Genomic DNA, 26,927 nt, shown 5'->3' on the forward strand with positions numbered 1-26,927 from the left:
GTTAGCTCTTCCTAAGGGCAACCCTAAAAGGCAAACACGTTTGACCATTTCATCTGTCTTGAGGCTGCAAATTTGGAAAAGGCACATTTGTTCATGGTTTTGACTTCAAGTTGATTTTAATAAGCCACTGGGGAAGGGGGTTGCGGGGGGAGGCTGGTTTTGAGGTGTCCAGGTTTTTGTTAATATTGTGACCCTTATCATTACCTGTAGAAATGTGTTGACATACCAGTTGGAAAGGCTGGAGGCTGGGCAGTCCCAGGATCAGAGCAGAAATGGGGTGAGGCTTACATTACAGATAAATTGAAAAGGAAACAGAGAATCTGACAGGACAAAACATAAGGAACTTTTGGGACCCAAGCCCTAGATTGTGTTTTTATAAAAAGACTTGGCTGCTGTGATATTTAAAAAAAAAAAAAGAAACAAAACAAACAAAAAAACAAAGGCAATGAAACACATGATCTTAATCGGTAGGAAAAAAACACAGGTAATACGGTTTGTAGTCACCCTGAATCTGGCCTGCCTGGGAATTCTGATCGCATCAATGGCTTGGGTTGGGATCCCTTTGGGAAAACAGAAAACAATAGCTCCTTTTTCCGTGTTTTCTTTTTGCTTTGCGGTTGGATTTAGAGGTGGTGCTGCAGTGAGGCCCTGGCCATTGATCTCTTCATCTCCCAGTAAATAAAGCTACCTGGCTGGGTTTTATAGCAGCATGGTATAGTGGAAGAACACAGTCTGTTGTCAGACTGGGGTGATCCCGCTTGTTAGCTGTGTTATTGGGCAAATTCCCTAATCTTGTTTCTATTACAGATTGCAGAAGATCTCAGAAGATTGCTGTGAAACTCATGCAAAATCACATATTAAGTGCTTGAGCACAGTGGGCATTTACAAAATGTTAGTTCTTCTCTCAGGTTGGGAAGAGAAGGCTCTGATGTACCATAGCTCTGAAGATGTGCTAAAACTTGCCATTTCCCCGCATCATCTCATCCTAGTCTTCTAGCAAAGCTAAGTGTGTACCACAAGGCACTGAGGCAGTAGATTCTAGATATAGCTCTCCCTTTCCAGTACTATCTCATGAAGTCCCTGATCTTCTAGAATTACCAAAGTTGCCTGATAAAGAGTTTGGAAGGGCACTGACAAGATGCCCATCAATAAGACAATAGATGTTTCCAGACTTTTGAAGGTCAAAAGGTTTCCCACACTCCTGGGCAGCTCCTCCAGAGAAACTGGTCTTGGGCCACACCTTCAAGCTGGGTCAGTTGATTTGCCCTGAAAGCAAACCCACAGGAGTCCAGGACTGTTAGTTAAGCTAATAATAGGAAAGCTAATTTAGGAGAGAGAATCCAATTTTCCAGATGACAGGTAAAAGAGCTGTAGAAAATGGACAGTTGAAATTTATAAAGAAGAAGTTTTTCCCAAACTATGAGAGAATTACTTAGCAGGTCAGCCTTTTCAGACCAATGGGCCCCAAAGCTGCCGGGTGTATTTGTTAAATGGTATGTATGTTTTATGCATTTTTCTGTTTGTATTTAATATTTAGCAATACAAAATGGAAGAACCCTCATTTCCAAATAAGAAATTTAAATCTAACCACATCTTTAAAACCATTTAATCTCATTTCTGGATGACTTCACAAGCATTAAAAAAAATGCATGAAGATATTCAATCCAGAATTGTTTATAATAGCCATACCTGGAAACCAACTCATTGTCCATTACTCAGGGACCAACTAGTTAAAGTACAATACATACACACAATGGACTAGTGCACAGACATTATAAATAATATAGGTAGGGGGAGCCTGGGTAGCTTAGTCGGTTGAGCGCCCCACTCTTGATTTCAGCTGGGGTCATGATCCCAGGGTTGTGGGATCAAGCCCCTTGTCGGGCTCCATGATGAACATGGAGCCTGCTTGGGATTCTCTCTCTCCCTCCCTCTGCCCCTCTCCCCTGTACACATGTGCTTGCTCTAAAATAACAAAATAATTAATAATAATAATAATAATGTAACCTGTATTGACAACTAATGTCCCACTATATATTGCCGGATAAGAAGAGCTTGTTACAGAAGCTCATGTGTAATATGATCCTATTTGGAAGAAGTATAGTGTAGTATAGCAGTTCTCAAACTTTTTGGTCTCAGGAGTCCTTTACACTAAAAGTGTATTGAGGAATCCTCAATAGAACTTTGGTTTATGTAACTTTGGTTTATGTAAGATATATAGATATAGATATCATCTATTGTACTTGAAAATAAAACTAAGCCTGCCTCTAAATTTTGCTGTGAACTTAAAACTGCTCTTTAAAAAGAATCAGATCTTTAAAGAAACCCCTGAGAATCGGGGAAAAAATGCTTATTTAAAAAGAAGAGTAATGAACCCATTACATATTAACAAAATAACGTATTTTGTGAAACACAACTATATTCCCCCCCAAAAAAAAATCTAGAAGAGGGCACTTACATTTTTGCAAGTTTCTTTAATGTCTGGCTCAAGACACACAGAAAGACACACAGATTAGCTCCTGCGTTATAATAAGCATATTACTGGGGTGCCTGGGGGGCTCAGTCAGTTAAGTGTCCAACTTAATTTCAGCTCAGGTCACAATCTCATGGTTCGGGAGTTCAAGCCCCACATCAGGCTCCACGCTTAGGAGTGTGGAGCCTGCATAGGATTCTCTCTCTCCCTTTCTCTCTTTCTGCCCCTCCTCCACTCATGCTCTCTCTCAAAATAAATAAACTTAAAAAAAAGCACAGGCATATTAGTTTGTTAGGACTGCCATAACAAAATACCACAAACTGGGTGGCTTAAACAATAGAAATGCATTTTCTCAAAGTTCTGGAGAGTACAAGTCCAACATCAAGGTGTTGGTAGGCTTGGTTTGTCCTGAGGTCTTTCTTCCTGGCTTGCAGATAGCTAGCTGCCTTCTTGCTGTGTCACACATGGTCTTTCCTCTGTGCATGCACAGATTTTTTTTTTCCTTTGGTTGTCAAACAATCCTCTATTGAAATATTTTCTTTTCTAGTTCTTAACTGGACATTTCTCCACATCACTGTTCATGTCAGGAAGTTAGCAGCCATCAGCATTGCAGCCCCTGGATCAGGGCAAGGCAGAAGGAACTACCTCAATTGGGGCCTGTCTGTGCTAGAAGGTCAGTTTCACTGTAATCCTCAGACCCTTGCAATCACCGGTTGCCTTGGTGATGTCATCGCCAACCCTTTTTGAAGACAGACCCAGGGGGTGGACCTTGGAGGCCAGGGATCTGATGTTTCTTTGTGTGTCCAAAGTTCCTCTTCTTATAAGGACATCAGTCAGACTGGATTAGGGCTCACCCTAAAAGCCTCAGCCTCATTTTTACTTAATCACCTCTTTAAAGGCCCTGTCCCCAAACACAGTTGCAATTCTGAGCTACTGAGGGGTTAGGGCTTCAACATATAAATTCTCAGGCATGTAATTCAGCCCGTAACAGCAGATAAAACTGAAAACAGGTAGCTGGAGTACAGAAGTACTGAGAGCAAAAGGAGTTAAAGTCTAAAAACATAATGTAAACCTTCCAACTTTACAAAATTCTAGAAAACACAAAATATACAAGCACATATTCCATTAACCATCAGTGATGATGTCACCATGTCCCATAGCCTCTGGAAAACTCCACTGTACACACTCATGAGAGAATGAGTGAAAAAGGCAAATAATATCTTAGTATTTTTAAGAAGATAGTGTGGACCACATACAGCCCTAAAAGGTTCTCAGGGACTCACAGGGGGTCCACGGATCACATTTTAAGAATTGGTGGTATAAGCCTGTTATGACCTCAGGCAAATTTCTTAACCTTGTGAAGCCTCAGTTTGTAAAATGAGGGTAATGAATAATACCAACTTAACTGGCTGTTGTAAAGATTAAATGAGCTTATACACAAATAAATGACAAATGTGAGCATTCCACGAATATTATTTATTATTTGTGAAAAACTATTTAACAGTATGATATATGATATGTGCTTAAATGCATAGGGAGGACTAACCTCTGGAGGATGAAATTTGTTTTTAAAACAACATTTAAACTGAAGTATAAAATGCATATTGAAAAAAACATAAAGCATGAATGTACAGCTAGATTATTTTTCACAAAGTGAATTTATTTTATCTTTTGTTTAAAAAACATTTTATTAGGGGTGCCTGGGTGGCTCAGTTGGTTAAGCCTCTGACTTCAGCTCAGGTCATGATCTCGCAGTTGGTGGGTTCAGGCCGCATGTCGGTTCTGTGCTGACAGCTTGGAGCCTGGAGCCTGCTTTGGATTCTGTGTCTCCCTCTCTCTCTGCCCCTTCCCTACTCACGCTCTGTCTCTCAAAACTAAATAAACATTGAAAAAAAATTTAAAAATTTTGTTATTGACAACCAAAAAGCTATTAATAAAACAGCCACAACAGCTATAGCATCCTGGGGCTTTGATATCCATGTTCCCTATAGGCATTAAGATAGAATTTGAGGGGCGCCTGGGTGGCTCAGTCGGTTAAGCTTCTGACTTTGGCTCAGGTCATGATCTCGTGGTCCGTGAGTTCGAGCCCCGCATCGGGCTCTGTGCTGACAGCTCAGAGCCTGGAGCCTGCTTCAGATTCTGTGTCTCCCTCTCTCTCTGACCCTCCCCTGTTCATGCTCTCTGTCTCAAAAATAAATAAACGTTAAAAAAAATAAAATAAAATAAAATTTTTTTAAAAGAATTTGAGAGGTGTTTCTCAACTCAATATACCTCTGGTGCCATCGGGTTCCTGTCAGCTCCAGGAAAAGAGCACAACACAAAAGCGAACCTGAAGCAAACTTTGTGTCTTTACGAAGCTGGATTCTCATCAATGTCCAATGTAGTAAACTCTGGAGCTCACTTAAAAAAATAACCACTATAAGTAACATTTATCATGTTTCTACCATGGGTAAGGAGTTCATCTGGGGCAAACTGTGTCCCCTTCAAAAAAATCAAAATTATTCTCCATGCCAAAATTCCTTATATAACAGCACAGATCTTGTGTAATAATTGCAGTGGGATTGTCTTCCCTCCTCCTCTTTGAGGAGCTGGGTGAAATCAGTGCCTCAAAAACTGGCTGGAGTGATGTTAGCTGCAATTTAACTCTATTTCAATACAGGATGAAATACTAACTGATAATATTTAAGGAGATTTGATTATAAACACAGCAAATCTTCCAATACGAACCGCATTACAATTTGGTGAGAGGGGACCCTGAATCTTGAGAGATTCTTCTGAATTTCTACAACTTACAAGATTCTAGGAAATACAAAAATACATAAGCACACGCTCCATTAACCATCAGAGTGATGATGTCACTACGTCACGTAGCCTCTGGAAAAATCCACCATAAAGTCGTGAGAGGAGAGTAAATTACTTGTGAAAAATTACTTAATAATACAATATGTCCTTAAAATGCACAGTTGCCTCTAAATTTTAAATAACAGAAGTTCCGATTCTATTATGAATTTAGGATTTGGGGGTGCTTGGCATGTGGCTCTTCATCTCAGGGTTGTAAGTTCGTGCCTCACATTGGGTGTAGGGATTACTTAAAAAATAAAATCTTAAAAAAAAAAAAGAATTGAGGATTTGGTATATAAAGTTACATTTTCCAAAGATAAAAAAATTTACTAGAAACACAAGTCATAAATCTCTAACATCCAAAATAAGACCTCTTTAGGGGTATCTGGGGGGCTCAGTCAGTTAAGTGTCCGACTTCAGCTCAGGTCATGACCTCATGGTTCCTGAATTTGAACCCGCATCCGGCTTTCTGCTATCAGCATGGAGCCTGTTTCAGATCCTATCTCCTTCCCTCTCTCTCTCTCGCTGTCCCTCCCCGACTTGCACTCACTCATCTCTCTCTCTCAAAAATAAATAAACATGAAAAAACATTAAAAACAAAACAAGACATCTTTACTTCCTGGGCAAGGCTGCCCAGTGGCGTGTGGCAGAAAGAAGGCAGTAAGAGAGATGCACGGAGATGAGGTGAGGGCACCAAACTCCACTGTCAACGTTGCTATGCAGCACAATCTCTGGGAGAACTTGTTGCACCGTGCACACCGCGCCATCCAACCATTGAAGGTAAACGAGATAAAATCTCATGTTACTGAGTGTTTGGGGAAAAACCAACCCTGCAGGCACGAACATGTAAGTTCTGGAGGAACGGTTAACAGCTATGCCAGCAACTAAGTGATGGCAACACTGTGTCCTGACATACGTTGACTAAGGGAGTCAAACTAAAACTGTGTAAGAGTGAAAGAAAAACAGTAACTCTGGAAATTCATTTATTCACAAGTGATCTGGGCAGTCACACTGATAAGCAAACCTGAGTGTTCTACACAGCCCTTACTAGGTAGTGGCCTTAATGCACAGGGTTCAGAATCACACTTTTCAAACAGAAAGAATCAAGAGTAAGGAATGAAGGAAAGAGAAAGAGGGGACATGGAGGGAGAAGAAATGTGAAGAGGAGAGGAAGGTGAGAGCGAGGCTGGAGCAAGGAAGGGCGATGGTCCTTCCGCAGCTGACTCTGCCCCGTGGAACCGTGCACGGCCCTGCTGATGCCATCGCGGTTTCTGCTGCTGCCGCCCCGCGGAGTTGACACAAAGGAGCTACGATACTGCAACTCCATCACTGGCCTGGGAAGGCTGGGGGTTGGGGGGTAGGATAAGGAACAGGAATCCAACAAACATAAAAGGGTACCAACTTCAGAAGAAAAAGGACAGACCAAAGTAAAAGATCAAAAAAAAAACCGTGATGTTATTTCGCTGAAGATAAAACTGAGTAGTAAAGGAACTGAAAGCAGGATCAGGAAGAGGTATCTGTAAGGTCGTGTTCACAGAGGACTGTTCACGACAGTCAAGGAACCCAAGCATCCATCAGTGGCTGAATGGATAAACAAAACACAGGGTACACGTCAAACAAAATATTATTTGGCCTTTCTTAAAGGGAGGAAATTCTGACACGCACTACACAACATGGATGAACCTTGAGGATGTCACACTAAGTGACATAAGCCAGTCACAAAAAGACAAATACCGTATGATTCCACTCATATGCGGTATCTAAAGCAGTCAAGCTCATAGAAAGAGAAAGCAGAAGGGTGGCTGCCAGAGACTTGGGGGAGGGGGACACGGAGAGTTGTTTAATGGGTATAGTTTCAGATTTGCAGGATGAGAAAGTTCTGGAGATGTTTCACAACAACGTGAATATACTTACTACTACTGAACTACACACTTACAAAGAAATGGTTAAGATGGTAAACTTCATGTCATGTGTTTTTTACCACAAAGGAATTTTGGGTAGTGATTAAAAGTTACAGTACAAAGGGAAGTAAAAATCAAACCTTGTTAAAACTGGAGACATTCGATTTACGTGGAGACGGTAATAAAACCATGTCTTTAAAACTCTCTTTTAAGGTTAGAGTGGGAGAGAGCCAAAGCATAAGAGACTCTTAAAAACTGAGAACAAAATGAGGGTTGATGGGGGGGGTGGGAGGGTGGGGAGGGTAGGTGGTGGGTATTAAAGAGGGCATCTTTTGGGATGAGCACTGGGTGTTGTATGGAAACCAATTTGACAATAAATTTCATATATTAAAAAATAAAAATAAAAAAATAAAACTCTCTTTTAAAGTGTTAATATGAAAGAGCTTAACGGCTGGGGCAAAATCAGTACGTGTATAAGAAATAATGCGAATCTTAGCTCCAGTGGGCTTGAGAGGTACGTTTCCAGAGAAGAGCTTCAGAAAGAAAGTAGACCCTGTGAAAGAGGAACAAGCCAAGGGTTCCAGACACAAGTTCCCCTTGTGCCCACAACCACCTGGGCTGACCGGCAGTTTGCTGACTGTGGACAAGTATTATATTAGAGACCACGCTGTGTTGTGGGGAACCACCCAGGAAAGTCACCATCCAAATTTCCACATCCCTCATCGGCAATAAAAACAAAGATCTTCTTGCCCCTGGCACCTCGGGAGGATGTTCAATTTTTGGCGCTTCCCAAGATCCTCCTCAGGAGAAGTCAATTTGCCCACAGGAGGCGTAGTTCCCAAAGCTGTCTACCGTGAACCTCTGAGAGATGTGAATGGAATTGAGCTTCAGGGTGCCAAAGTAGAAGTTCTCAAAGAGCTGAAAAGAGAGAATACAAATCCGAATGAGTGTCCAAAGAAAACTACAGGTGAAAAGAGCAAATAGCAGATTCTCTTGTAAAAAACACTGCAACCGTCCCAACAAACCTCTCATGCTTTTTCTTTTCAGTATTTATTCTGAAAAACGATCCTGGATGTGGGTGGGAGTGAGAAAAGAACAGTAGCTCTTCTCTCCGGTGAATTAAAAAAAATTTTTTTTTCAATATTTATTTTTGAGAGAGAGAGAGAGAGAGAGAGAGACAGAGTGTGAGCAGGGAAGGGGCAGAGAGAGAGGGAGACGGAGAATCTGAAGCAGGCTCCAGGCTCTGAGCTGTCAGCACTGAGCCAGATGCGCGGCTTGAACCCACAAACTGCGAGATCATAAGCTGAAGTTGGACCCTTAACTGACTGAGCCACCAAGGCGCCCTGAATTTTAAAGCCTCCTCTAACAAGATGCACTAGGGGAAGAGAGCTGAAAAGTCAATTTTAAAATTTATCTGCTGAGCAGCTCTGACCAAGAACTTATAACAAACACCCTGACTCCCAGGGCCCAACAAAGCTGTCTCTATGATTTTCAGCCCTGACTTGACAGGACCCTCAATGGGATCTGATGACAGTCAAGAGAAAATTTGATACGGTACCTTCCTCCAACTAGTCAACAACATTTGGTAGAAGCACTGACTAAAATAAATAGAAGATAAGGTTCCTAACCCAGGAGTGATCCTGACAACCTCGTGAGGAATACAGAACACTTATATATACCAAATAGTCTTCTACTGGATGATATTACACGTGCAAACGATAATATATTTTTTAAAAAAATTGTTTTTTACATTTATTTATTTATTTATTTATTTATTTATTTACTTTTGAGAGACAGAGACAGAGTGTGAGCAGGGGAGGGGCAGAGAGAGAGGGAGACACAGAATCCGAAGCAGGCTTCAGGCTCCGAGCTGTCAGCACAGAGCCCAACGCGGGGGCTCGAACCCATGAACCGTGAGATCATGACCTGAGCTGAAGTCGGATGCTCAACTGGCTGAGCCACCCAGGCACCCCAAAAATGATGATATTTATCAACAACCTTCCACCTGACTTGGATTCAAGCTAGCATCCTAAAGTAAGTTTATATTATAATTCTTCACTTTTTAAAAAAATATTTTATTTTTTTAGAGTAGGCTCCATATCCAACTTGGGGCTTGAACTCATGACCCCAAGATCAAGAGTCACATGTTCTACCCTCTAGCAACTGAACCAGCCAGGTGCCCCAATTCTTCACTCTAAAAGCTTTCAAGGGTATCAGAGAGAGGGATGAGTCATACTCTGAGAGGGACCGGCCCTTGTGATTAGCACAATTATAAGGCAGAATCTAAAATGATAATCAGAACTCATCCCTGCTTAGGAAAATTAACTGCTTAGATAACGTTGTTGAAGTGTAAAGGGTCTTACTTCTGTTAGGATACAAGAGTTGCCGTTTCTTAAAATGTCAGTCAAATCTCAAGAAAGTCTTTTAATACACAAACCCAACAATGCTTGGGGAGAACCTAGGATGGGACGTTTGCACATAAGCAAGTGACCGTCTCTTCACTTATTTTTACACAAGCTCCACAGCCATGGACTTCGATAGCTGTTGCCTTTCCTCTTCCTGCAATTAATGACCTAGCAAAATGCCTGGGGTTCATTAAAGGCTAACTTTATAAAGCCCCGTAAATATTGATCCTTCAACATGACATCAACTTGACCCCAAAGATCTATTTAGAGGTTGTATGCTGCATTGTCTTGTCTTTCAGAAAGGTGACCAGCTCTTGCCTGCATTGATTTATACAATTAACTTCTCTTCCTGGCTTTGGCAGCCTGTTCAAACCATATCCACCCTTTTGTGTAAAGAAATACAGCCCGAAACGGTTATCTGCTAATCCCTTTGCTGAACATTAATTTGAAGTGAAAGCCATGTCGACAAGACTGGCAGATTTATAGCTTTGCAAACCAAAGCCTTCTACATGCTAAAAAGGTATCACCAAAGGGGCAATAAAAGACAAGACAAAACTAAACTAAAAGGGAACTCATAACAGTTTCAACAAGTTACTTTTTAAGGATTAGCAGCCTATGGGTGGGTCCTCTACCTTCCATTCCCTCTGCCTATGTTTCCAAGTGATAGAGCCACAGCTGGGAGCTGGCAAGTGATACCCCTGTAACTTTACCTTGCCTTATGTGGATAACCTGTAGACAGCGTGATCTGCCAGAGAGATCCTCATGCTTTAGGTTTAAAGTAAATAGTAAATATGGTGATAAGAGCAGCCTGGGAGAGTGCTGCAGTCAGCGTCAACTTACACCCGGCACACGGGAGCTGCATGACTGTGCGTAGATGATACCACCCACTGTACGAGATCAGAGTGGGCAAAAATCCAGTAAGAGGAACAAGTCAAAGTACCTTCCTTATAAACTGTAAGGTGCTCTTGAAAATTGAGTATTTCCTATGATGGTTTTGACATCTCTCTGTTCTAACCCTGAACTTGTTTTACCTTTCTGAGTTGTCATCCTCTTTCATACCTTTTGATAATATCATAAATTGATTTCTTACCCAAAAACCCCTAGGGTGGTGCTAATCTTCCTTTAGCCCCTCCTATCTCCATGTTCTTTTTCTCTCTGTATGTTGATGAGGATTTTGTAACAATTTGTCAGTTATCGTATTGTTTAGTCCTTGTATCTTTAGTCTTAAGCCTTTCTTTTAGTTCTGTCAACTATTTCTAGTGACTCATTAAAATATAAGCTCTACAGAGGAAGGATCTGTTATGTTATTCACAGCTGAATAGCACCGTACACTGGAACCGTACCTAGTAGGATGCATGTGATCCATAAATATTTGCTGGAGACAATGACAACAAAAACTCATGCTGCATATGTCTGTGAACATTATGTCTGAAAAGAGAAAGTATGACATGGCCTTGTTGGCAACAGATTTAAAGGTCTTATTTACATACAGGTCACCATCTAGGAATCCTTGAACAGGACTCGCCAAAGCTATATTCCCTCTAATCGTGCCTCAACTGTTATCTAGTTGTCAAGAAAGAATTTGTAGTTAGTAATGGAAATTTAGTGTACTCCTTTAAATTTCTATGTATTTCTTATTTGTCAAAGCCTAGACCCCTTTCTTAGCTCCAATTCCTGATCTGAAATGTCACCGAGTACCTGATGTGATGCATTTTTATGCAAAGGCATGCGATTTGGTTCTGTCTCCCAGGTGCTTACCATCTAGTTAGGGAGACAGGGTGTGAATCAGAAGAGAGAAACATGGATGACACGGGTGTGTCCACCTCGTGAAAAGTTACTGACTTACTCTGTGATCTAGGTACTTTTCTGTAGTATGTCCTGCTTCAGTGAAAAAGTTTACCGAAGACAACAAAGGTGGCAAAGGTTAAGTGTGAGAGGGGAGGTACAGGCAATCAGTAAATGCATCAAGGCAAGAAAACAATGGGCGCTGAGGTTGGGCACCTAGGACAGCCATCTAGAGGAGACGGGAACTGAGCTGGGGCTTGCAGCAAGTATAAGACTCAGAAAACAGAAGGAGGAGATTAGCATGAAGGCAGAAATGGGCAAGGGCAGCAGGGTCAAGCAGACCAGGTTAGGTGTTTGGAGGGTCCCTGAAGAATCATAGTGAGAAAGACTAAGTCCAGAGACATAGGACGGTGAATCACATTAAGGGACCCTGAGGGTCCGGTTCAGAAGTCAGACTCCATTCTAGATGGTGGGGAACCACTGAAGGCTGGTGGCCCAACATGAAACCCTGTTTTAGGGAAACTGATCTGGGTGTGGTATACTGTGCCGAAGGGACGAGGGAGCAAGACAAAGTAAAGGAAACCAGAGCAGCAGCTCAGTCACGACAGAGATTAGTAGTTGCATGACTGGAAAGACTGGAGCAGATGTGAGATACTCTGAATGAAACACAGAAAAGACTCAGTGACTTTCTGGAGATGGGGGAGTCAGGAAAAGGAGATAAGAAAAATCCTGGATGACAGAGTAAATATGAGGGTACCATGGACATAACAGAACATTTCTGAGAGGGAGCTATCTTATGGGGAAAAACAAAAATTTCAGGTCTGTTTACACACTCATGGCCGTTTCTTTGGCAACATGTGTCCCAAGCCCCGCTCCAACCTAAAGTTTTCCTGTTTTGCTCGGAGTATATATGTATTCACAACATGAAATCTGTAGCACAGTTAAATGGAAGCATATCACCATAAAAAACTTTACAACTGTCTATTGTTTTAGTGACTAGTAGTTCTTTATACAGTAGAGAAGTAAACCCTTTTGTCTATGGTATGAATTGCAAATATATCCCCCCTTCCTTTGTCATGTGTCTTTTACTTCCCTTATGGGGGTTTTTACCAGGTCCATTTAAATTTTTATGAACTCAAATGTATTGTAACAGGAGATTCTTTTTTTTTGTTTTTGTTTTTTTAAAGTAGGCTTCAGGCCCAATGCGGAGCCCAACGCGGGGCTTGAACTCATAACCCTGAACTGATCAAGACCTGAACTGAGATCAAGAGTTGGATGCTTAACCAACTGAGCCACCCAGGTGCCCCCAAAATAGGAGATATTTTTAACAAAGTTACCAATGCCAGTATTATTAAATGTCTATTAAAAAATCAGAGTGAACAGTACATATGTATTGACAACCCTAATAAAATAAAGATTGTTACTGGCCAACTTACTGGGCAAGTATGTGTGCCAGGCATTATGCTTTGGGCTTCACGAGGCCATCCGACTGGATCCTCAAAACCCCAAGGAGCAGATACTTATTATTAGTTCCCATGTTATAGCTGAACTTGAAGTTTAAAAGGCTTAAGTAACTTGCCCACAGGTACATGGCCAGTAAAGGGTGCAAAATTGAGATTCATAAAGCTGGAAAAGAAAGAGAAAGGCAAATGGAGATGTAAGCCTAGGCAGCCTAACTTCTGGAACCTGGGCTCCTGTACCGCTGCACCCCCAGCCCCTTTCTGTGGGTGGTGCCCCTTCCAACACCCCAGCTCAAGCCCCAGTGAGGGCACCCCAGCCAGTCACGCTGAAGTGACTGAAATGAGCACATTCTTTCACCTGCTACTCCTACTTTCCTTGCCACCTTTGTATCCGGAACCTGCTGTGGGATTGCTCTAGTTCAGCTGGAAGAATTCTACTGGAATTCTGGATGAACATAAGCACAAGTGGCTCTATTTAATTAGGTACCTGAGACAGGAAAGAGGAAAGAGCTTAAACTCAAAAAAATTCTCTCTAGCCTAAAGTAGTTCAGGAAGAGCAAAGCAGTCTATTGTTTGGGAAATAAAAGACCTAACAGGAAAAATTTAAATTAAAAAAGAATCATGTTGAGGTATTTAAATCATGCTGAGTTTTTTCTCCTCACTGTTGTTTTATAACAACTCCCTTGGGAATTTTGAAACCTAAGCCACTTTCTTTCTGAAAACATCTCTGACACACACTCACACAGAGCCCTGTTGTGCTGGAAGCCAGCATTTTAAAAAAAGCCTGCTGTACAGGAACATAACGATAAACAGCTACACAAAACTACAAATATTTGATAAGGAAATAAAATTAGAATTTAAGACTTCAAACATTCGTGATACTACTTGTAATTAATAAGTATCAGACTGGACAATTTAAGAAGAAAAACGTAAATCTAAGTAAGTATAAATACAACATTTGAAAACTGTTGTGCACGCAGCTGCTATCCTTCACCGAATACTCCCAGTATCTTTAGAAAACTGAACAAACCTTTCCTTTCACCAAGTAAAGACAGAAGTGTGGATTATCAAGATGAAACATTTTTGCTCTGTTAAAAAATAAATAAATAAAAGCAGGCCCCAAATGGAGTCACCTATGCTAAGCCCGATGCCCCATTAAGCAAAGACTTAATAACTAACCTCACTACAGTTTCAGCCTCTCCCAGGAATGTGACCTTTCACCAATCTGGAATTACCTGGTAATTACTGGCGAGGTCATCTGCCTGACAGACCCCTGCCTTCACCCTAAAGGAAGGTGACCTTGCCCGAAACAAACCATTCTTTGCTAGAAACTGCTTTTTCGCACCCAACTCCCTTCTTCCCATAAAAGCCTTCCATTTTGTACGCCTCCTTGGAGCTCCTTTTTATCTGCAAGGATGGGATGCTGCCGGATTCATGAATCATTTAATAAAGTCAATCAGATCTTTAAATGTACTCAGTTGAATTTTGTTTTTTTAATAGGTCAAAGCCAAGGCTTCCATGACAGATAAAATCCAACCATCCTGCTTTCCTCTGTTCACGTGATCTGTGAAGCCTATCATTTCTTAGTTTGTACATGTTTGTTTCCTAGAGAGAACACAGAGAGAATTATTGATTTCTAGTGATGTCGTGGTATACACTGAAAGAAAACAAACAGCAAGATTTAAAGGCTAACTGTGGTCATTTTTCCTTGCATTCCTTTCAGACCTACTTCTCCCTTCCTAGGTCCTGTGACACAACCACGAAAGACCAGAAATAACTCCATGTGTGACGAGGCTGCAAGATGAGACTAAAAGTCTCAGACACAGGTGGGAAGAGGGTGGAAAGGGGCCTTCTATCTGTGACCTCAAGCCACAGAACTGAATGAATGGCCGATCCTCAACAGCACAATGACAAATCTGTTGGGGACCTCTGCCCAGCTGGCTTCCCAAATGAGGCTTGTTCCCTCTCTTCCATCTTAGAGTAGTGGCCTCCTCTCTCCAAAGATCTCTCTTTTACAGACATCCAATTCTTGTGCTGAGAGGCCCCAGGGAACTGTATGCTGTCCAACATGACTCCACTGTGAGGAAATTCAGTTTTGAAGACCAAAATAAAGATCCAACGTATAGAAGTCCTGTGAAATGTATACTCATTCCTGGTAGATGTGAGTTAAACTAACCCTTAGAACATAAAGAAAGCAGTGCAACAGGAAATAAGTACTGGTGTTCAATTACTGCAAGTATGTAGAAGGATGTGCCGGGTCCCATTTCTCCAGAAGAAGGGATGTTTCCTATTGTTTTCATGTATAGCAATCAGACTTTTGAGACCCAAAGTAAACAGCAACATCAAGAGCATGATACTCTGAGGTTTTCCCCAGTGTTTTTCTTCCATAATCTGTTTTACCAAGTTCTACTTTTTTACAATTACCCCGTTTTCAGATAAGAGTAACAGTAATAACACTTATTTTGTACTCAATAACAATGCTTACCCACCTGCCTCCCTAGCAGGGAGGATGGTATGAGCATGAATGGAAGATAGTCTGACAAGCACTTGGGGTTCTGTAGGAAGGCAATCCCAGCATGAAGCCTTGCTGTGGTTAAATCACACCTTTCCTCTAAGGACCTAAAAGTATCTCAATAAGCCCAGCTCGTTAACCCTTCAAAAAATTGCTGTGATGTAAACCAGAGCTGAGCTTTATTAGCTCCATTTAAAAGAAAGGAACCAGATAGGCCAGAACCACTAACACTGGGATATAAATTTAAGAGACCCCAGGACCAGGCCCAGAACACGGGCCAGTAGAAGGCCACACCCACAAGCCAGTGTGTTTTGAGGGCCACGGTTCGAATAACAAATCTGTGCCAAAGAATGCCAAGTGGAGAAGTGCCATCCTTGGGCTACGTGCGTGAATCAGACTGCAAAGAAAGTGTTCACGTGGCTCTGTGGTCAAGAATGAGAAACAAATGATGTGAAAAACGATCAGCACGGCCCCTGGCAGATCCTCTCTGAAAAGCAACAGAACAAATGACGGTCTATGTCAGAAATGCTCTTCATGAAATTGGCCTGCACGTCCAAGAGGAAGGCTTTAGGTAGTAGACAGAAAGTAATGGACACCGGACCGAAAATATAATAGGTCTGAAGAATATCACAGCTCTGCATAGGTCACAGTACTAATCTCACTTAGAATTAGGATCACAAATAAAGGTTTTTTTTCCCACAAATAAGCTTTATTTCAAAGTTTTGTTAAAATTCCCCTCACCTAAGGAAAAAAGAAAAGATTCTGGATCTCTGCCCAGGTAGCATGCAATTCAAATTCTCAAGCCTTTCGGTACTTTACATTTTTCTTCTGGCTACATGCGACATTACTTCTGAAGCGAGTAAATGTGGGAGATAGGAGACAAGAAGGAAAACGGAGATCCAATGCATCCAGGGGTCAAAAAAAAAAAAGCCTCCCATCTACTTTTAAAATACTCATAAAGACTGTACTCCTATGGATTCTTCCTAAATATCACAAAAGAACACAACTGAGCCTATTCATACTAAGCCGTGTTCCTCTACACACAGACAAAACACAAATTGGTCTGAAAACCAGAGATAGAAACTTCTTTTCTATTGAGAGAGAGGTCAAAATGGTTCTTAGGGCAGACTAATGCTTTCCTGTCAATGACCACATAGCCACTCTTTCCCCCAATTTCTCCATCTTTAAACAGCGACAATGCTTTACAAGGATGTGCTGCACTACAGCAAGATCAATTATGAGATGGAATTTTGAGCTCTGATTATGATCATCACTCACTGACTATAACCATTAATCCATCATCACAGGAACCAAAGAGCAGAGTTTCCTTTAAAGAAAAAAATGAAAAGGTTTAGTAGGAACTGTGACAACTTACAGCCTCTGCAGTCATCATCTGGTCTCACAGGGCTGTAGTATTTTTAAAGACTGGAATAGGGACACTGCCTTCAGAATAAACAGACTGGAAAAGGAACACCTACTTCAGAATAAAAGACAGAGTGGCCGGCAGGTACTTATCTTCCTAGAATCATCTCCAAATACAGCCCTAACTCTGCCCAAAATGCCACTTTTAATGTCTGAAACCACAAACTGCAGTGAATCAAGTGGTGAGAGGGCCAATAATAATAGCTAATAATAGCCAATACAGAGAGGACATAATGTACTTCCAGAAGGCCTGGGACACCGCAGCCCCAGGGAGCAAGGTGAAGGCCAGTCTGTGGGAGGAGGTCCCGATAACATCAGTGCCTGCATCAGGACCGCGGCAAGAAGGCTGTGAATCAGTGGAGTAGCTCTTCTACCATCGGCACGTCACTCCTGCTTCTGCACACATCCGTTAAAGGGGCACCAAGAGCCGGCACGTCACCAGAGCACAAGTCCCATCTCCAGCGACCGAAGGGGCTCCTTACACGGAATGGGAACGTGAACGTGAACGTGAACGTGAGAGTCCTTCGTTCACTCTGCTCTCCCGGACCACCTGCCTGTCTTAGCCGCAGTGAGCATGAGGGATGTTAACAGCATGACCCGAGGAGGCACCAGGCAGAGAAGCCAGCCAGACACAGCCAGGGAATAAAGGCTTCAAAACTTCCCTCAAATCATCACTCAGGGTTGCACTTTTGGATGTTTGGCCTGAGCCTCACTGCTGACATAAGGATTATCAAGTTTAGTTTAAGACTCTGCTGGTAAGGCCAAACGACCTATTAGAGAGTGAATTAAAACAGCTACACACAAACAGGATGCCAGGAAGTTCTGCTGAGCACCTCAATACTCAAAATGCCAAGGGACTTCCCCTCTCTGCAGGGCTGTTCAATTTTAAAAAGCAGCAGGAAAAAAATGCGGGGTGGAGGTAGAAGGAAGGAAGAGGGAGGAGGCCATGCTGCCAGGGCTGCAGAGTCTGGACCAACCCTGCACACAAAAGAACGCTCTGCCCTGGTTCCACAGCAGCAGGTAGAATTACCATCAGAGATGGGCAGCTGGGAGTTCGTTTGGCTACAAAATCTATTCCAGAGAAGGCGTTGCCTCAGGGCATGGATATTACTGCCTTAGCAGGGCAAAACTGCCGCTGGTGGCTCCTGGCTAGCAGAGGCTCTTCCAGGCCCCCGGGAGGTGGCTTTTCAGAACGAATGTAGCTAATATTTCTGCAGATAAATTCTTGCCCTCGGAAGAAGGCCTCTTCACGGTCACTCAAATATGTCACCTCTCTTATTTTCAGTTTGGTAATCATCCCTCAGATATTATTTGTAATCATCCCTCAAACAAACAAATGCAACAGAAGTGTTTGATCTCTGTATTATGTATCAGACAGGAGGTGCAAGTCGGCAGAAAGAAATCCCTGAAAGGGAGCACGGGGACAGCAGCAGAGATGGTTTCTTCTTGGCCTGCATGTCTCTAGGCAAGTGGCGTTAGGGAGGCTGGGCGTAAAGGGGCTGACTCCTGTGCCGAGCAACACATTCAGAAAAAGAACAACGTGAGAGGGGAGAAAACAAGGTCATCAGGCTCCGTCCACTCTGTTCCAACTTTTCCAACGTGAGAGCAGCATCCAGAAGCTGAGCGAATCAGATGGCCCTCAGCAACATCAGACGGTGGCAAGAGTATAAATACGTACAAATAACAGTTGTCCAAATAATAGCTGATGTTGTAGTCGTTCCCGGGAAGATGAGAGAGAGGTTGCCACATCTTATCCTGGATTTTCAACTAAGTCAACTTATTACACAGGGAGGCATGAAACACTTCGTCCTCTGGCAGAACCACAGCCCCAGCAGCACCAATGCGGCATTATGTATTATGACACACACTTAGTTGCCCATCACTCAGTTCAGACGGCCTCCTTCCCCTCTGCAAAGGGCTATACCTCAAATAAGCAAAAGGCCTCGGAAGCCCTGCCACACTTCAGGAGTTAGGAGAACAAGACCTCTATAGTTTAAGAAAATGGTGTCAATGTTTTAATCCACAACTGAGAGGGTCAACTCTGAATTGGTGTTTTGGCTGATTTACATCCTGTGTTTTCACTTTTAACTTGTAATAATGTTCACATTTGAGCATGAATTGGAAAACTGTTTCATCCTTGGGATATGGGAAAGAGGACATTGTTTCTTAATTAGTCATCAACTTAATATGTTTCCTGGCATAGTGGACTTCACTCTTGTTTCTTTGATCTGTTCGCATCAGTGTCCTTTAACATTTGGAATAACACTTAGGTATTGTTGGCACCAAGCCACCCAATCTAACATGGTCTTTAAACAATAGGCTGCTCCAGAGAAGACAGTGCCCTGTCACCATCTCTGGGTACAGATTTATATTTGGCTACTGGTTTGTCTACACTGTAGCTAAAAACACAATGGAGTATATATACGCACTGGGACATTATTCATTCTTAAAAAGAAATAAAATCCTGATACATGCTACAACATTGAGGAAGCCTGAAGACATGTAACTGAAATAAGCCAGAAACCTGAGCCTGGGTGGCTCAGTCAGTTATGCGTCCGACTCTGGCTCAGGTCATGATCCTGCGGTTTGTGAGTTCAAGCCCCGCATCGGGCTCTGTGCTGACAGCTGAGAGCCTGGAGTCTGCTTCGGACTGTGTTTCCCTCTCTCTCTGTCCCTCCCTTGCTCATGCTTTCTCTTTCTCTCTCTCTCTGTCAAAAATAAATAAACACTGGGGCGCCTGGGTGGCTCAGTCGGTTAAGCGTCCGACTTCAGCTCAGGTCACGATCTCGCGCTCTGTGAGTTCGAGCCCCACGTCGGGCTCTGGGATCATGGCTCAGAGCCCGGAGCCTGCTTCCGATTCTGTGTCTCCCTCTCTCTCTGCCCTTCCCCTGTTCATGCTCTGTCTCTCTCTGTCTCAAAAATAAATAAACGTTAAAAAAAAAAATTAAAAAAAAAAAATAAACATTTAAAAAAAAGCCAGAAACAAAAGGGCAAAATATTGTATGATTCCTCTTATATGAGACACCTACAGTAATCAAATCCATAGAGCCAGAAAGTAGAATGGTGGGTACCAGGGAAAGAGGGGAGGAGAAGATGAGTACTTCCTGTTTAGTAGGTACAGAGTTTCAACTGGGATGATAAAAAAGTTCTGGAGATGGATGGTAGTGGTGATTGCACCATGTGAATTGCACTTAATGCCACTAAATTATACACTAAAATTGGTTAAAATGGGAAATCTCCTATCATGTATGTTGTACCACAACTTAAAAAAACCACAACGGGACACTTGGGTCGCTTAGCCAGTTAAGCGTCCAACTTCGGCTCAGGTCACGATCTCTCAGTTCATGAGTTCAAGCTCCACCTCAGGCTTGCTGCTGTCAGCACAGAGCCCACTTCGGATCCTCTGTCTCCCTTTCTCTCTGCCCCTCCCCAGTTTGTGCTCTCTCTCAAAAAAAATAAATAAACATTAAAAAAAAAAAACAAACAACTACAATGGACCGCAAATGAACTATAACACAACTCACTAAGTTTGTGATATATACCCCAAGTGATATGACTGGATCCCTAGAAATGAGTACATAAAAGAGATTACTATTTCCCACAATGAAAACAAGCACCCTGTTCAAAGAGTTCACAGGAATGTAATTGGAGGGACAAAAGACAATTATTTATTCTCCCTCCCCCAATACACCGAGCGTCTAGCTTAGTGTTTTATATTTAGTAGGTATTCAAGAAGATATTTTCTACTGTCATTGTCTTTGCCAAACCACGGCCTAGATCTTGTCATTGTGCAGTCAGACCCTTCCAAACCCATCATTCCCTGCCTGAGCCAAGACAACACATACAAGTATTCCAGCACCAGTGCAAAGATGAATAACCAATAAGCATAAATTCAAGAGAGTGAAATACCAGGTATGAACAGACAGCAACAGACCAGAGAAGGTGCATTTTTCTAGAATGGATGTTGGCTTTGTCGAAAATCAGCTAAATGCTTCTCTTCCAGTTTCATTTCAATGATGGTTTCACCTCACTGACAATCTTGTCTTTGCTTGCCCCCATTAATGATTTAAGACTTCGCTTTCCAAGCAAAGTGATACATAAACAAAGGCAGAGGAAAAGTTATGGTAAAATACTACTTAGGACAAGACATTGTCTCAAAATATGCATCTTCCCCATCCCCTGGCTCCCACCCCAACCCAACAGCCTAAAACAAGACTATGTAAAAAAACTAAACTAAAGCATTCCAAATTGCACTTTTCTTTTACCTCTGATGCCTGAAAAAACTGTCCCATCACCTGTCAGAAGTATTTCATTTCTTTTCAAGTATAGTATGTTATTTCTATTACTAGTAAAATATGAAAAAGCCTCTAATGATTTCCTGCAATCTCCCATTTTCATAAGTTTTGTTTTCAACCGTCAAGAACAGGAGCACCTGGGTGGCTCAGTCAGTTAAGCCTCTGACTCTTGATCTTGGCTCAGGTCATAATCTCACACGTCAGTGAGTTCGAGCCCTACATTGGGCTCTGCACTAATGGCCCAGAGCCTGCTTGGGATTCTGTCTCTCCTTCTCTCTGCCCCTCCCCTGCTTGTGGTCTCTCTCTCTCAAAAAATAAATAAATGTTAAAAAAAAAAATGAATGAAGGCAGAGCCATATTTTATCACTAACTGCAAAATAATAGTGGCTGTATTTTGGCAAGATATCTTGTCCCAGGCTTGTTCTCAAACCCCAATTTTTCTGATATTCATGCTAATTACAAAATCAGCACAATTTACTTACAAGTGCAATGCTCTTTATTTTTCATTCAATAATTTTTATTAAAATATTCTGTAATAAGGCATAAATAAAACTGTTAAAGAAATCATTGTTTGTCTTTCAAGTTAATGAATGTATACCACAGAGAAATATAAAATTAGTTTTGGATGTATTCTGAAATAAAAGGAGGTTAAGTGTAAATTCAAGTTCATTATGATCTGTATCAGCTGAATCTTGCTATATGGAGTACTAAAGTTGCAATCAAATTTAACTGAAAAATGAACTTCACTTATTAACAGAAGATTACAAGTATGAGCTATAGGTATATTTAATTTGGGACTCTCTTTTTCTTGAATTTAGTAAACTCATTTTTTTAAGTGTTTATTTTTGAGAGAGAGAGAGAAAGAATGAGAACGAGCAGGGGAAGGGCAGAGAGAGAGAGATACAGAGGATCTGAAGCAGGCTCCACGCTGACAGTAGTGAGCCCCATGTGGGGCTTGAACTTACGAATCGAGAGATCATGACTTGAGCCAAAGTTGGATGCTCAACTGACTGAGCCACACAGATGCCCCTAGTAAACTCATTTTAAAAAAGAAACAAACATTTGTTAGAAAATATTCGAGTAGATAGAAATTCAATAGGATTGACTATTAACTAAAAATGACATAGTTAGTATATCTTGAGGGTCTATTAAATATGAGCATCACATCTAATCATAAAGCAGGAAGTTGTGTTGGGTGGAATAAAAGAAAATTAAACTAAACTCTAACCATGTAGGTGTCAGCAAAGTTTTTCCATAAAAGGCAAGGTGTCCATATGGTGTCTGTCACAACTACTGAACTCTGGCACTGTGGCACAAAAGCAGTCAGTGCATAAACAAATGAGGATGGCTGTGTTCCAATAAAAATCTTATTTATGGACCCTGACATCTGAATTTTATATAATTTTTACATGTCCTCAAGTATTGCTCTTCTTCTGATTTTTTTTTCAACCATTAAAAAATATGAAAAACATTCACAGTTTGAGGGCCATGTGCAAAACAGGTGGCAGGACATATTTGGCCCTCGGACTGTAGTTTGCTGGCCCCTGCTCTAAGCGTTTACAATCTCATGTATGGGGTAAAACTATCTCCTTTGGCAAACAAAAACTCTTTTTCATCTCCTCTTCTAAAATCTGATTCCTGTAAAAAAAACAGTTTTAGTCAGTCCAGAAAAGCTTCCTGAGTGGTTGCCAGGGACAGGAACATTGCTCAACACTGGGGAGCACATGACAGGTCTCTGCACAATCAAAGTAAGGAGAGGGGGAAGAGCGTCATCAACCATTAGGGAGGATGTAGTATCTGTACATGAAGAATGAGTAGAATTTGCACAGAACAAGACTGCGGTTAAGAGAAAAACAGAGATAAGGACAAAACCTTAGAAAGTAGCCCTACAAGGCAGTGAATGTTTAAAAAAAAAAAAAAAGTAGATTCACTGGCACAGTAGACACCAGGAGAGCCAATTGCCACTGAAGCCAAGAGAAGAGAACATTTGAAGGAGAAAAGCGCTTAATACTCTCAATGTGGTTACTGGAAAAAAGTAAAAGTGGGTCAAGGCACTGAACAAAGAGGGACTACTGGTGACCTTTACAGTGCTGTTTTAGTTCAACAATAGAGGTGAGAGATAGGTTTCAGGGAATTACATAGGGAATACTTTGAAAGGGATGACAGCAGGGAGAATGAAATGAAATGGAACTCTCATTTCTTAAAACAAAAGCATTCTAATGAAAGATGCCACTACCTTCCTAGTAGCTTGTTCTAATATGAAACATTCTAATCAGAAAATTCCTCCTTATGTTAAATTTTTATGCCCTTTGAAATCAAATGGCCCAATTTTTGCAGCAAGATCAACAATTAATAAAAGCTGCATCTATTCTAAACACTGAAACAAAACACAGCTAAGATTTCAACTCTTCTCGAAGGTGGTCATTAAAAATACAGCAAATGGCTAGCGTCCTATTCCCCTCCTATGTGCACGTCTGTCTTTCCTACATTTAGAAATTTTTATTCTGACAGTTTCAGAGCAAAGTTATAAGAATAATAAAAAGAATTCCTGGATACCTTTTATCCTCCTTTTTTTTTTTTAATCATCTACTTTAAGAAAAGCATACTTTAGCTGAATTTTGTTTTGTTTTTTTGTTCTTTGTAATGTAGCTATTGCCAACAAATTTCAGTCATTCAGTTTAATAACTGCTGGGGCCCAAGTACTTTAGTTAATTAAGGCTGTCCGTTTTGTTGTGCATGATGCAGTCATAGGTTGTAGGAAAGAAAAGTACGATATAAGCTCACTTCACAAAACTCCTGTTTCGAATTCACGTGTCTTTCATCAGCTCTGCTCCATTTGCACTCTTCTCTCCTGGGACTTGGGACTAGATGCACGTTGGATCTTCTCGCTCTATCCTACAGGTCTCTTATCCTCTCAGCTCTAATTTTTACCTTTCCCTCTGTCCATGCAACAACGTTCTGGAGGATTTCTTCTGACCTTCCAGTTCACTGCATCTCTTTCTCTCTGTCTACGTTACTGCTGAGCTCCTAATTTCAATTACTGCATTTTCCAGCTCTAGCATTTCTATTTGGTTTAAAAAACTGCTACGTCACTTTGCTTTTGTAACAGTTCCCAATTACCTGATAACATTTTAAGCTTGGCTTTTATTCCTTTGAACACAGGAAGCATAGTTGTTTTTAGTCTGAGTCTGATGACTCCAGCATGTCGTGTCTGAGTTTTGGATGTCTGTTTGCTTACAGAGAGTGGTCTCCTCGGATGCCTCGCTATCTCTGTGTACTGGCCATTTTGGGGGGAGTGGAAAGTTCCTTGGAGGGATGTTAGTAGGTGGAGGGTGATGAAACTGTCTTCTGGAGAGGATTTTTCTTTGCAACTCCCAAGTGCCTGGGGGCAACACCAGAGTAGAGCCTCCTTCATCCAAGTTCAAGAACAGTCTCTCTATTGTCTCTTTTTAGAATCTTTTTTTTTTCAATTTTTTAACTTTTTTTTTTTTTTTTTTTTTTTTTTAAGTGGGGAAGGGGCAGAGAGAGGGAGACAGAGGACCCGAAGCAGGCTCCACTCTGTGAGCTCAGAGCCTGATGTGGGGCTCGAACTCGTGACTATGAGATCATGACCTGAGCCGAAATCAAGAGTCGGCCACCTAACGGACCGAGCCATCCAGGAGCTCCCTCCTTTTAGAATCTTAATTTTTGCACTGTTTGAGGATCCTCTGTGTCATATTTTCCCCTCATATTTTCTATCTCTTCACCTTTGCCATTTTCTTAACTCTATCTTCCAATCCTTAATTGAATGTGTGTGTGTGTGTGTGTGTGTGTGTGTGTGTGTGTGTGTGTGTTGTGTGTGAGTGTATATAATTTCCACGGATTCTCTTATTCTCTAAATGACCTTTTCCACATCTTAACTTGACGAGTCAAATTCTTCAGAAAGTTGTATGTTTGCTCCTCTAACATGTTTCCTACTTCACATGATTATCACGAATAATGTGACTGTTTTCAATGCTATGGACAAAACTATTACAAACTATTTGTGTGTCCAAGGGAACTGAACTTAGTATCATAAGTGTATAAGCATAAATAGCTTAGAGAGGAAGCGATGTCTGTTTAGTGATTTTACTTACCTAAATAAGATTAAAATTTCAAGTCACAGAAAAAAAAAAAAAAACGTCAAATCACAGAGACAGCAGTTAGTAAAAACAACACCATACTTAACGGTGGTTATGAGAGAGAATAACTTTAGGCCACATTCAATTTGCTGTTATTTATCCTGATATAATAGTGCAGGGGAACAAGTAGTGATAGACTCTCAAGGAAAGTCTTTCTGAAAGAGCAGTTTTGAAGAAAAAAAATTCTAAACAGCCATGTGACTAAGAAGTAATTTTCAATCACAGTATATAATATGGCTGAATACTGAGCTGGATAATGAAAGACACAATGTTTTCTTCCTTAGAAATAATAGTTTCTAAATATTAGTCTTTCTTTGTAGTCATTAATACATATAAAATTTAAGAACGTTCCATGCCCAACGTGGGGCTTGAACTCATAACCCTGAGATTAAGAGTTGCATCATGCTCCACCAACTGAGCCAGCCAGGTGCCCCTCGTATCTTTTTTTTTTTTTAATTTCTACATAGTTCCCAGTCTCACATCTCTTCCCTAGAAAAAAACAAAAATGAATTCAGCTTTTCAATAGTCTTCTAATACTTTGAAACAAAGTAATCATTCAAAACAAGAATGTTCACTGAGAGTGTTTAAGAATTTAATTGTGCATTTGTTACCTAAGGAGAAACTAAAGAGTTGGCCAGGGAGGGACATGGGGGATATGTTCTACTTTTTGACCTTGTTAGTAGTTACACTGTTCATGATTATTTGTTAAATGTATATGTATGTTTCATGCACTGTTCTATGTATATGTTTTACCAAAAAAAGATAAAATATTTTTAAACAGCTTCCTTAAGTAAATTAAATAAATCTCTCATTTAAATTTATTCATTCTAACTGTCCTTTTTTAAAAAGAGGTTAAGGGACAGAGATGGAACAAAAGCAAAAATGAATGGAATATTTGAGTTACTCTCATTTATACCTTTCAAGAAAAGCTTCAATGATGCTAGACAGATTTAAAACATATTTTCAAAAATAAAACCACTTTTCAAGTAAAATATTAAAAACCAATATGGCTATTTTTGAGAGAGAGAGAAAGAGAGAGAGAGAGAGAGAATGAATGAATATGGGAAAAGAGAGAATCTTAAGCAGGCTCCATGCCCATCATGGAGCCCTGATGGAGGGCTCGATCTCATGGTCCTGAGATCATGACCTGAGCTGAAATCAAGAGTTGGATGCTTAACGTCCTGAACCAATACAGTTACTTTAATGGCACCAATTCCCTCTTTCTCTAAAGATTCCTATATATAAAATGGAAAAGGCACAAATTCATCTCCTTTTTACTTGGTTTATATTTTCCAGGATTTTCAAGTGTCTGAAGAAATGGCACTGTGATGATGTCCTTTGATTCTGGACCTATAGAACTTTCTTTCTATTCTTTCCCAAATACTGTGTCAACTGTGCCTTTATTTGTATGGCATCACCTCCTCTACTAAGTACAACCTAGGACTCTAATATCTCCTCTTCACTGCAGTCAGAAGCTATACTTTCGAACAGTTAATACTGTACTCCTGTTCAATCTGCTGAGAGCACAGTCTTGGAATAATGATTCTACTGCTTAATGTAGGTTCACAGGCCCCCAAACAGACTGCCATTAAGACCACTTCTCTCTCTGGGGCTGGCAGTTTCTGACTGTTCCACTTGCGAGGGAGCAGTTATTTCTGGCAGTATAGTATGTC

At 41.1% G+C, this 26,927-nt stretch overlaps 1 protein-coding gene across 7 annotated transcripts in view; it reads right to left on the reverse strand.

Moving 5' to 3' along the window:
• Positions 1-3,928: 3,928 nt before the first annotated feature.
• ASCC1 (activating signal cointegrator 1 complex subunit 1) overlaps positions 3,929-26,927 on the reverse strand; it is a 138,500-nt gene continuing 115,501 nt past the window's right edge. For 2 of the 7 annotated variants that reach the window (XM_053888565.1, XM_053888564.1), the window contains one exon: positions 13,615-14,470. In XM_053888565.1, coding sequence (XP_053744540.1) covers positions 14,330-14,470 — 141 coding nt within the window. In that variant the 3' untranslated portion in view covers positions 13,615-14,329. Of the gene's footprint in view, positions 6,089-7,503; positions 8,134-13,614; positions 14,471-21,957; positions 22,733-26,927 lie in introns of those variants that run through there. The other 5 variants (XM_019444479.2, XM_053888566.1, XM_019444476.2 and 2 more) reach the window with 5 other exon arrangements.

The sequence above is a fragment of the Panthera pardus genome, unplaced genomic scaffold (assembly GCF_024362965.1).
Source record: "Panthera pardus isolate Hobbes unplaced genomic scaffold, ASM2436296v1 HiC_scaffold_22, whole genome shotgun sequence".
Classification (NCBI taxonomy): domain Eukaryota; kingdom Metazoa; phylum Chordata; class Mammalia; order Carnivora; family Felidae; genus Panthera; species Panthera pardus.